The sequence below is a fragment of the Oncorhynchus mykiss genome, chromosome 20 (genome assembly GCF_013265735.2).
Source record: "Oncorhynchus mykiss isolate Arlee chromosome 20, USDA_OmykA_1.1, whole genome shotgun sequence".
Lineage (NCBI taxonomy): Eukaryota > Metazoa > Chordata > Actinopteri > Salmoniformes > Salmonidae > Oncorhynchus > Oncorhynchus mykiss.
This window is the reverse complement of record NC_048584.1, coordinates 35435420-35446760: the sequence shown is the minus strand read 5'-3', so window position 1 is coordinate 35446760 and position 11341 is coordinate 35435420. Positions and strand designations below refer to the sequence as shown.

Here is an 11341-nt window from a genome sequence, read left to right as displayed (position 1 = left end):
TTCTGATTTGTTTTAACACTTTTTTTGGTTACTACATGATTCCATGTGTGTTATTTCATAGTTTTGATGTCTTCAATATTATTCTACAATGTAGAAAATAGTAAAAATAAAGAAAACCCCTGGAATGAGTAGGTGTTTCCAAATGTTTGACTGGTACTGTCCAAGGAAGAATTGGGGGGTGGGGATAAAAAAAAACAGTATGTGAAAAAAGACCTAGAATTTGATTTCCTCAGACAACCTTTAATGAATGGGCTTATTCCAAGTACAGATAGTTGAATGCATAATTGCAAATCAATCAGGTCATACATATATTTTGCGGAATTTCCTTTCGCGCTGGTAACAGTCAGTCCACCAAACACCAGTAAAAACCAGGAAACAGACAGACAGCTATGTCAACAGTCCAGCGACTGGGAAGTCAGCGGTTAATAATCAAACGCACTGCTGAAGCTGCGTTTATGATTGCCTCCACCTCTCCAGTTGCCGCCGCCGTTTCTGAAGCCACGGCCACCTCCCTGTCCTCCGAAGGAACGTCCATATCCACGGTCACCACCCATGCGCGGTTTCTCCTCCAGCTCAGGAAGCTCTGTGGCGATTGACAGCTGCCAACGTCTACCATCCTGCCAGGCATCCTGAGGAGAAGACAATTGGAGTGATCACCGCAAGAACAATCGGGACTCTGTTACTAACCACATGATCTACAGTGGCCTTAATTAACGAAGCCTTTGTTTTTAACAAAAAAAAAAGCAATGATGGATTGCGTGTGTTGTGAAATTTGAGGCAGTAGCATCACTCTGGCAGAGCTTGACAGTAAGGCTGGGGAAATACTCACAATGCCCTCACAATGAAAATGCAGTTTGAGAAATGGTCTTGGATAATTGCTCTTCTCAACTTTGAATAACATTAAACCAAGCCTTTTACATGTGTCCAATTCGTCACAGTTGAGTGGGAAAGTATCTGCTCTCGACTTACCTGGTACTCCTTTACCTTGTCAGCCGGGACATCAAAACAGACTCCCTGCAGAGCAAAAAAAAAAACAGCCCACTGATCACATTTTTGCTTAACATCAGGCAAGTAAATTACAGAGCCTCAATAGTATTGCTATTATAGTACAAAGAGTGAAGGAGGGTGGTTTTATGAGGTGAAAACAGAGACATCACCATTCCCCTTCTGACCGGAGGCACAATGAATGACAAATGTACCATTTTGCCCTTGAGGAAGGTCATCCCCCGGATCATGTTGTCAATCTCCTCTCCCAGTTGCTCCTTCAGACCACGCCAGGCGCAGCCAATGTTTTGCAGCTCCTGGGAGCAGTTCATTGTCATTGTGGTGTAGCCCTGGATGGATTGAATAACAAACATTAAATACAAGTTCGAACCTTTCATGGTGCATTTTAAACCATTATGGGCATTTACACATTTTGACATGTCCTTCATTATTCAATTGCTACATGTAGACTGAGGTAGCAGGGTCTAAACACTCACCGTGTCAGAGTTGAGGAGGGACCTCTGCTCCAAGGCAGTGGCTCCTGATATGTGTGCCAGGGCGGCAGACAGGGCCTCCACGGCCCCACGCTCCTCAATCAGTTTGGTAGCAGACACGCGGAAATACTCAATGGCTTGGGGAGGCACAGAGTCTAAAAACCTCACTGCGTCTTTACTGGAGGATTTGATGATGTCATTGGCAGTGGGCACTCCAACTCGCTTAAATGTAATGCCTGCTTTCTGTTCTACATATCGGAGCTGGTCTTCCTCTTTGCGTTGGTAGAAACAGATGCAGACGCCAGTCCTGCCAGCCCGACCAGTTCGACCTGACCGGTGAATGTAGGACTCTACATCCTGGTAAAGGGGCAACGAAGCGTTCACGTTAATACCTTGTTGTTGTTGCTAGATCAATTACAGTGTTACTACACATTGAAAAGAGAATCTAACATGGTGTTATCACATCACAATCTACCTTTGGGGGTGAGCACTGCACGACCAGGTCTACCTCTGGGATGTCCAACCCGCGGGCAGCAACGTTGGTGGCCACTAAGACCTCGAAGGTGCCACTTCTGAAGCCTTTCAGTGTAATCTCCCTCTGCTTCTGAGGAATGTCCCCATGAAGTGACTGGGAACTCTGCAACATTGAACACAATCAGACCCGAGAATGAATAAGCCAATGAACCCATTAGAAATACAGTCAACTACTTCACTTGACTTTCAATGTCATTTACATCTGTCATGTCAAACTTTCCAGGTTGATCCTTGTATCAATGTCCTACCTCACTAATTCAGCGTGCACTGTGTAGCAAAATTAAAACTAACAATCAACAAAGCTACGGCAGGTTTCTGGTACCTGTTTTATGGAGGCATTCATTGACAGCTCGTTGGCATCCTTCTTGGTCTCACAGAAGACGATGGTGCGGCCGTGGCTCCCGCTGTAAACCTGCACCACATCCCCAATGACTGCAGCCCTCTGGGACCAGTGACACGCTATGGCAAGGTGCTGGGTGGGGAGGAAGAGACGGAGAGGACTTTTAACAAAAAGTGTTGATCGGTGTGAAAACAACTATGTTTAGTAGGCCTGAGTGAACCACACATTACAAAATGAGAAACATTTAGAAATGACAGCTAAGAATCAGTATTGCGTGGTCTTTTACCAGTTTGACATGAACAGAAAATGTATGCACACATAAGTAAGTCGCTTTCGATAAAAGCATCTGATAAATGGCGTGTATAATTATTATAAATGGGGCGGGCTAAATATGGGTAAAGCTGCTAAATAGCTATGCTATATGTTAACTGGTTTGTGTGTCAGCAGCTGAAGTTGCTAAAATAATGTTGTTGTTTTTGATCACTAGAGTGCTTCCAGGTAAGACACACACTTGATCTTTATCGCTGGATTACAGCCAAGTAGAAACTACAATAGTATGAGTCCGGGGATACAAAAATATGAGTTAAAGGCTAAAGTAGCTTAAGTCAGAAGAAACTGGTTCAGCAAGTATTAGGTTTAAGAAACTTGTTGTGCATTTCTTAAGAACCATGAAACTATTATGACATTTTCGTCACCTGAAAAAACATATTAATACCAACCAGATGGGCTTCATGTTCCTCTACAGAAGTATTAATAAATTATACATTTGGTTTCTAAAATGTACCATTTAAAATGTGAAAAATGTAATCTGAATTCATCTATTTATTTATTTTTAAACTAAAGTGACAGAGAGGACTTGTCAAACAAAATGAACCATCACTTGCTGAAAGGATAACAAAATAGTTTTCCTTCTTACCTCTACTGTGGTGGCAGCTTTCTGGGTCTTTTTGCCAATGAGGTCCACATGCTCATAGGTTGGTCTCATGTACCTCTTTGCCACATCATACACCCATGATGGGCATGTGGCAGAGAAGAGCAGGGTCTGGGGGTTGGTCTCAGAGTCTGCCCACAAAGAAACCCTGGATCAGTTCTGTGCATTTATTTCGTACTAAATGTTATGACACACTATTTTGGCCTCCCATCCAACCCAAGGCAAATCTACAATTTATGGCCTAAATCAATCAATCCCATATGAAAATGTCTCATTACCTTTTTGGTAAGACGCAGACAGTATCTCCTCGACCTGTTCTGCAAAGCCCATATCAAGCATTTGGTCCACTTCATCCAATACAACGTGCTTCAATTGAGACAGGTCCAGTTTGTTATTCTGTAGATGGTCCTTGATACGACCTGGAGTTCCCACTAGGATATCGATGCCACTGCGGATCGCATCAACTGAGAGAAAACAGATCAAAATTATTTTCCACAAATATGATCAACCTAACCGTATATGGAATCTACAGCGTCACTTTTCACAAATAAATAACAGGCACTTTGCAATGAAGCCAAATTGTGCACAACTAGAGGATGTTAAATTGAAAAAGTAAGAAATGGGAGTGAAACTCACGCTGGGGGTTGTAGGAGCTCCCACCATAGAAACAAGTAACAGACAGTTTCTTTGTCATGTCCTTGAAATCCTTGGATACTTGAATAGCCAATTCTCTGGTTGGCGCAAGGCACAAAATCTATAGAAGTGGACACGGTTAATGATGGGAAGAAAATAAATTAGTTATTTCGGTCAAAAGATTATACATGCTCTCTTAGACTATATTATGTAGCTAATTGACAATATCTTAGCACTAACAGCACATGCTGAATATCTGATGGCAGTATCTGCAGCAGACCTACCTTTGGGGCTCTGCCCCTCTTCTTGTCATCTGGGTCATTTTGGAGTTTCTCAATCAGCGGAATGGCAAAAGCTAAAGTTTTCCCAGTGCCTGTTCTTGCCTGGCCAATCACATCCTTTCCCTCGTACACAGAATTGAAGGTTTGTGTTTGGATGTCAAAGAGGTAAGATATGCCTCTTGCTAGAGGGAAAAGAGATGATTAAAATGTAGGCGACCCAAATATCAAGTAACAGACTGCACATTTAAAAATGGGTAACTCAACTGAAAAAGCATTTTAGTTGAACGAAAATAGACATAACAAACAAAAATACCTTGAAGTAGTTTAATGGTGTTGGGGGAGATTCGGAAGTTAGAGAAGGCTCCCTCTTTCTGTTCTGGCGTCTCCTAAATGCATGAAAACAGAGAAATCAACAGACTGACAATGTTCTTAAAGTCCTTTAAAGTACTTTTCCAAAAAAACACTTCACTGATGAATCAGAAAATCACTGGAAAGACTCACGGTTTCTTTTCCACTGTCGGAGTCCTCGCTTGATTGTGCTGGAGTTATCGCCGCGGTATGCCCATTAGTTTGTGCAATCAGCGTGGGAGTCTCAGGCAACACTCCGTTGACGATGATCTTTTCATCTGTCTTTTTTTCCTTTTTCTTCTTCTTCTTCTTCTTCTTCTGTTGGTAATGGCAGAATGGGACATGGTAAAAAGCCGTGTTGATTACTGATTAACATTTATTCTGTTGGCCTAGCTAGTTTCAAAAGGTCTGATTATGAAATTATTATATAAATTCCCATCTGAAGACTAGCTCAAATAAACAATGTGTATTTGAAAAACAGATGTCAAAACAAATCAATACCCATCCGTTGTAATGCAGTACTGAGTGTAGCCACGTTTAATCAAAACAACATATAATATAGGTAACCTCAGTTGCTTTGTCATTGTCTGCAGACTCCTCATTGGAATGAGATGTGTTGTCCTTCAAAGGCGATTCTTCTGCGTTGCTGTTAACATCAACTTCTGCGCCCCCGTTAGTTTTGTCCTCTTTTTCCTTATTCTTCTTCTTCTTCTTCTTGGGAGCAGGAGGTTCACAGTCAGGTTCCTCTTCAACAACCGTTTTCTGTTTCTTGATTTTCTTTCCCTCCTTGGTCTTCTTCTCCTTTATTTTCTACCAACCAAACATAGTGCACCAGACATTAACACAGGGCACCAGACATTAACACAGGGCACCAGACATTAACACAGGGCACCAGACATTAACACAGGGCACCAGACATTAAGTTGAAGGGGACAGAATAGTTGCAAGTTATATCAATGTATAGCTATATTTCTTCTATAAGAGTTATCTAGTGAACTAGAAAGACAGATGGATACATTTGGCCCCCGAGTGGCACAGCGGTCTATGGCACTGCAGGTCAGTGCTAGAGGCGTCACTACAGGCCCTGGTTCGATTCCAGGCTGTATCACAACCAGCCATGATTGAGAGTCCTATAGGGCGGCGCACAATTGGCCCAGCGTTGTCCGGGTTTGGCCGGCATTATAAACGATGACGTTGTTCTTAACTGACTTGCCTAGTTAAATAAAGGTTTTAAAAAATGTATATTGTATTGGATAAATGGTTGCTGAACAGCAATGGAATCATGTCGAGCAACGTCATCCATCAAGTGCTGTACGTGGCACAAATTGATAGGCTGTGACTGTACCCGAGTACATGGTGGGCTCGCAGAGAGTCAGGGTTCCTGCCTGTGCGAACGTAGCTCAGTAGGCTACAGGGGCTGCAGTAAATACAGTGCAGCTCAAGAGGCCGGGTTTGACCAGCTCTGAAAACATCACTAATCCGGTATTTTGACATTCTGTTATATGGCGTCCCTTGAGAAAGCAAGAACAAGATATATGTCAGGAGAAGTGCAGTATTATCATAAGGAGGCATATAATTGGAATACAGGGGAGGAATGAAGGGAAAAAGAGAGGCAGGGGAGGTCTAAAAGAGAGAGGGAGGGAGGAAGAGGGTGAGCTTGAGTCAGTTAAAAATTGTAGAAAAAAGGGAGATGGTTTGTTAAAGAAGAATGGTAGAAAGTAAAAGCTGAAGGAGCTGAAGACAGGAGGAGAACGAAGTGAATGAGGGCGAAGTATCGGAGGTGGTAGGTGTGGTGAAGTTCTCAGAGCCAGAGGCTTGCACCAAGGGTCAGGATAAAGATGAGTATAACAGTGGGAGTGAAGTTTTGAAAAAGTGGACCTTTGCCTTTTGGCTGATCCATTTGTGCTTTCAGGGTAGGTGAAAACAGAGTTGGGTACTATGGAATTGTGAGGGTAACCAGAAGTGGTCTTGTGATAATTGTTTGTTTCTGCTGGTCTGAGGGAGAAGGCGCTCAGTGTTAAACGAATGGGGGCAAGAAATGTGAATTGTTTCGCTCTCAAGAGGGGGCCACATTGAAAGGAGTGATTACTGGGGTAGCAGTAAATGTTAAAGTTGTCCAACTGAAGGGGAAGATTCCCGGTGTGTGTGATGCTTGTCGTTTAGTGTGAAGCAGACAGAGCAGCGAGAGTGGTGAAACAGAAGAGTCATTGTCTGTTTTTTTTTTTGTTTTGATGCTGAGTCTTTGCCCGACAAAGTGATGTTAGGATATATGTTACAGGGTGTGTTAAGTTTCGGTTGTTGGCATTAGGTAGGACTAAATAGATTTAAATCATGGAGTACTGTGGTGTTATTTTAATTACATTTGTTATTTTGAGAGTGTAGTGTTTGATGGTAGAGTATTTGTATATTTTTCAAGCATTAGGTGGCGGTAATGCAACATATTGGATGCCAACCGCCGTTAAACCTCATCGAAGAAGAGTACATGGTGGAAAGTTGATCCTTCTGTTTTGCGGATCAGCTGACCACGTGTCATGGGCACGAGGCTGCGCGCTAGTAGCAATGAACATGCGGTGATGGCTAGCTACTTTCTACAAAGACTGGCAGTTGTTTAAACCTCTACTTGTATTTTCCCGTAAAGCGTATCTCTAGCATAATGGCAATACAATTTGAACAATATGACATTTGTGACGACATTATATAACGTTAGCTACAACGCGGATGTAGAACTAGCTAGCATGCCGTATAGCGGGGCTAGCCAGCGGGTATAGTACAGTTTCGGCTATTTAGCGAGCGTTAACAACCAGCTATGTGTTCCATTTTACTTACTTTGGGTGTCGTACTGCCCGCACTAATGTCCATTTCACCTTCCATCCCGATGTCTTCGGTTTCAAAAATAATCTTTGACGGCATCTTCCCCGGTTGTTTTCCCTTAGAGTGGACACAGGCTAACCCTACCGGCACGCGTACAGAAAGAACGACACGACTGTGTGGTGTTGCGCTAGAGCTTTAACAAGCATAGAAATTGAGTAGGTAGAACGGCCCTCTCATTGGAAGTCAGTACAGAGCAATTTAGACGCCGTGATGTGGAACTTTAGGTTGGTTCTTTAGCTTACAAATATGTGTGTCTTCTTCTTAGTTGTTTTATGCGCGTTTGTACTCCATTCATAACAATGTTCATCTAATCTGTGCTGACATATGATAGTTTTATGAAAATTATGTACACAATATACCTATATTTATTCTACTTGTTCTAATTCTAGGGATATGACGGAAAGCCAGAGGAGTCAAAACAGATTGGCGTTGCGATGGTTAGTGTTGGGATTTTTTTGCGCAAATACTATTGTCAGAGCACAGAGAGTTGCCAGTTCGTTCACTCACTCACGGTTGGATGATTCTATCTGGCAATCGTGCAACTGCTGGCCCGTCTCTCTAGCTTACCTGGGCCCACACCAGAGAAACACACTGATATTATGGACACGATTCCAATCAGTTGGTCATGATAGCCGATCTAAAGAAAAATACAGAAAAATACAAATGTATATTTTCTTTATGATATAAAGCACTCAATGACTGCAAACGTCAAATATGAGAACATATGTTGCAAATGGCTAATCAAATCAGATCTGGGTTCAAAACTTAAGTATTTCAATTAATTTCAAACAGCCTACTTTTTGAAGTAAGACGAGACTTTTTTTTCCCAAATACAAGTATTTTAACATGCATTTGTACCCAGGTCTGTTTGGCCTTATGGGTATTTGAAATGTATTTGGAAACAAGTAGGCTGTTTGAAAATAGTTTCAAACAGTAGCTATTTTTATAGGAGATTATTTTAAAATACTTCAAATAGAAGTAGTTGGATTGAGCCACATTATTTGAAAATACTCAAATACATATAAAATAAGTATTTGTATTACAAACACTAAAATATGCATATATTTGAACCCAGGTCTGCATCAAATGGGCCATGAGTTCTAACTATATTCCAATATGTTACACATACTTACTGGGTAATTAGACATAATAATAATAATAATAATAATAAAACACCATAAAAATATACATTAAAATATGTTTTCCCCTATAATATTAGGCTAACAGTGTGGTTGTCTATGTAAAAGGGAAACAAAATATATTACAATAAGCGATTAAAATAGTCCATAACTTTCCATTATATTATAATACATTGTACTACATATATAGGCCAGGTCATGAAAAAAATTAAGAATAGCTCTTGGCAGTTGTGTAATATTGCCTTGACCAGTGTCTGCTGCTTGGCGCTGGGATAAATTTAGAACAACGAGGCACGAGGTGAACAGCTGGTTTATTCTGGAATTAGACTGTACAAGGGGACTCCCTCTGATCTGTACGTGAGGTATGGCGTGGAGTGCCCATTGAATGGAAACGCACGTAGCCCCTGCCATGTCACCCCTGAAAGTGGTATAACCGGCCAGAGCAGGCAGCCCAAGCTCAATGGGCATGGCATACATCCAGATGGTTTTCTGAGCCTTGGATGATTTTCAGCAACATTATTTAAAAGCTACAAATAAAATAGGCAGTTTCTATTATAATAATTAGGCATACAGCCCTACACTACTAATGCTACGACTACTACCACCTTCTAGGCATACTACTACCACCTACTACTGCTACTACTACCACCTACTACTACCACCTACTACTGCTACTACTACCACCTACTACTGCTACTACTACCACCTACTACTGCTACTACTACCACCTACTACTACCACCTACTACTGCTACTACTACCACCTACTACTGCTACTACTACCACCTACTACTGCTACTACTACCACCTACTACTGCTACTACTACCACCTACTACTACCACCTACTACTGCTACTACTACCACCTACTGCTGCTACTACTACCACCTACTACTACCACCTACTACTGCTACTACTACCACCTACTACTGCTACTACTACCACCTAATACTGCTACTACTACCACCTACTACTACCACCTACTACTGCTACTACTACCACCTACTACTGCTACTACTACCACCTCTACTACCACCTACTACTACCACCTACTACTGCTACTACTACCACCTACTACTGCTACTACTACCACCTCTACTACCACCTACTACTACCACCTACTACTGCTACTACTACCACCACCTACTACTACCACCTTCTAGGCATACTACTACCACCTACTACTGCTACTACTACCACCTACTACTACCACCTACTACTGCTACTACTACCACCTACTACTGCTACTACTACCACCTAATACTGCTACTACTACCACCTCTACTACCACCTACTACTGCTACTACTACCACCTCTACTACCACCTACTACTACCACCTACTACTGCTACTACTACCACCTGCTACTACTACCACCACCTACTACTGCCTACTACTGCTACTACTAACACTTACTACTGATACTACTAAGACCTACTACCGCTACTACTAAGACCTACTACCGCTACTACTACCACCTACTACCACCTACTACTAACACTTACTACTGCTACTACTAACACCTACTACCGCTACTACTACCACCTACTACTGCTACAACTAACACTTACTTCTGCTACTACTACCACCTACTACTGCTACAACTACCACCTACTACCACCTACTACTAACACTTACTACTGCTACTACTAACACCTACTACCGCTACTACTACCACCTACTACTGCTACAACTAACACTTACTTCTGCTACTACTAACACCTACTACCGCTACTACTACCACCTACTACCACCTACTACTGCTACTACTACCACCTACTACTAACACTTACTACTGCTACTACTAACACCTACTACCGCTACTACTACCACCTACTACTGCTACAACTAACACTTACTTCTGCTACTACTAACACCTACTACCGCTACTACTACCACCTACTACTGCTACAACTAACACCTACTACGGCTACTACTACCACCTACTACTGCTACAACTAACACCTACTACTGCTACTACTACCACTACTACTACTACTACTGCCACTACCAGTGGTGGTCAGTGATGTTTAAGAGGAGGGAGGACATTTTTTTTTGATGAGCATGGCTTTATTTCTATTACAGCATATTGAATGACTCTTATTCATATTCCATTCACCCAGTTCAATGTAACAGTGATAGGTTTAGGCTACTACATGATACCAAATTTACCCTATACCCCTCACGAGGTTACTACAACCTATCCTCTGAGTTTACAACGTAGGTGCACACAGGTCGAGAGACACATTTGAGGTGAAAGACAGTGACATTCAATACCGCTTTGCACACTCTTGCCTGCATCTAGCAGCAAATTCAGGGGGAGCCCCAACCAGGACTCGAGCCCGGGTTCAGCGACTCAACCCAGGAGGCATTGGCTTAAAGATAGTAGTGTTAAGTAAAATACTTTAAAGTACTACTTAAGTCGTTTTTTTGGGGTATCTGTACTTTACTATTTATAGTTTTGACAACTTTAACTTCATTGCATTCCTAAAGAAAATAATGTACTTTTTACTCCATACATTTTCCCTGGCACCCACGAGTACTCGTTACATTTTGAACGCTTAGCAGAACAAAACAATTGTCCAATTCATGTATTTATCAAGAGATCATCTCTGGTTATCCCTGCTGCCTATGATCTGGCGGACTCACTAAACACACATGCTTCATTTGTAAATTATATCTGAGTGTTGGAGTGTACCCCGGGCTATTCGTGATTTAAAAAACAAGAAAATGGTGCCGTCTGGTTTGCTTAAGTATATTTTAGCAATTACAGTGCCTTGCGAAAGTAT

General features: G+C 41.9%; 1 protein-coding gene across 2 annotated transcripts; it reads right to left on the bottom strand.

The window, feature by feature from the left end:
- Positions 1-219: 219 nt before the first annotated feature.
- Positions 220-7781, bottom strand: LOC110499400 (nucleolar RNA helicase 2). 2 transcript variants are annotated; one of them, XM_036956250.1, is made up of 14 exons: positions 7372-7781; positions 5113-5355; positions 4699-4863; positions 4511-4583; positions 4201-4379; positions 3920-4037; positions 3562-3747; positions 3269-3414; positions 2335-2484; positions 1954-2115; positions 1482-1835; positions 1200-1334; positions 970-1014; positions 220-629 (listed from the first exon to the last, which is right to left on the bottom strand). In XM_036956250.1, the coding sequence occupies exons 1-14, from the start codon at positions 7453-7455 to the stop codon at positions 423-425; spliced, it is 2247 nt and encodes a 748-aa protein (XP_036812145.1). In that variant the 5' UTR covers positions 7456-7781; the 3' UTR covers positions 220-422. The 2 variants fall into 2 exon arrangements, with proteins under 2 accessions (XP_036812145.1, XP_021432200.2); XM_021576525.2 differs by having other exon boundaries at positions 224-629; positions 4699-4860.
- Positions 7782-11341: the final 3560 nt, after the last annotated feature.

Coding starts and splice junctions, on each gene's coding strand:
- LOC110499400 (XM_036956250.1), bottom strand. CDS start 7,455: ATGCCGTCAAAGATTATTTTTGAAACCGAAGACATCGGGATGGAAGGT. Junction 4,864..5,112: donor ACAATGACAAAGCAACTGAG/GTTACCTATATT, acceptor CATTACCAACAG/AAGAAGAAGAAGAAGAAGAA. Junction 3,748..3,919: donor GAGCTCCTACAACCCCCAGC/GTGAGTTTCACT, acceptor GTTTTCTCTCAG/TTGATGCGATCCGCAGTGGC.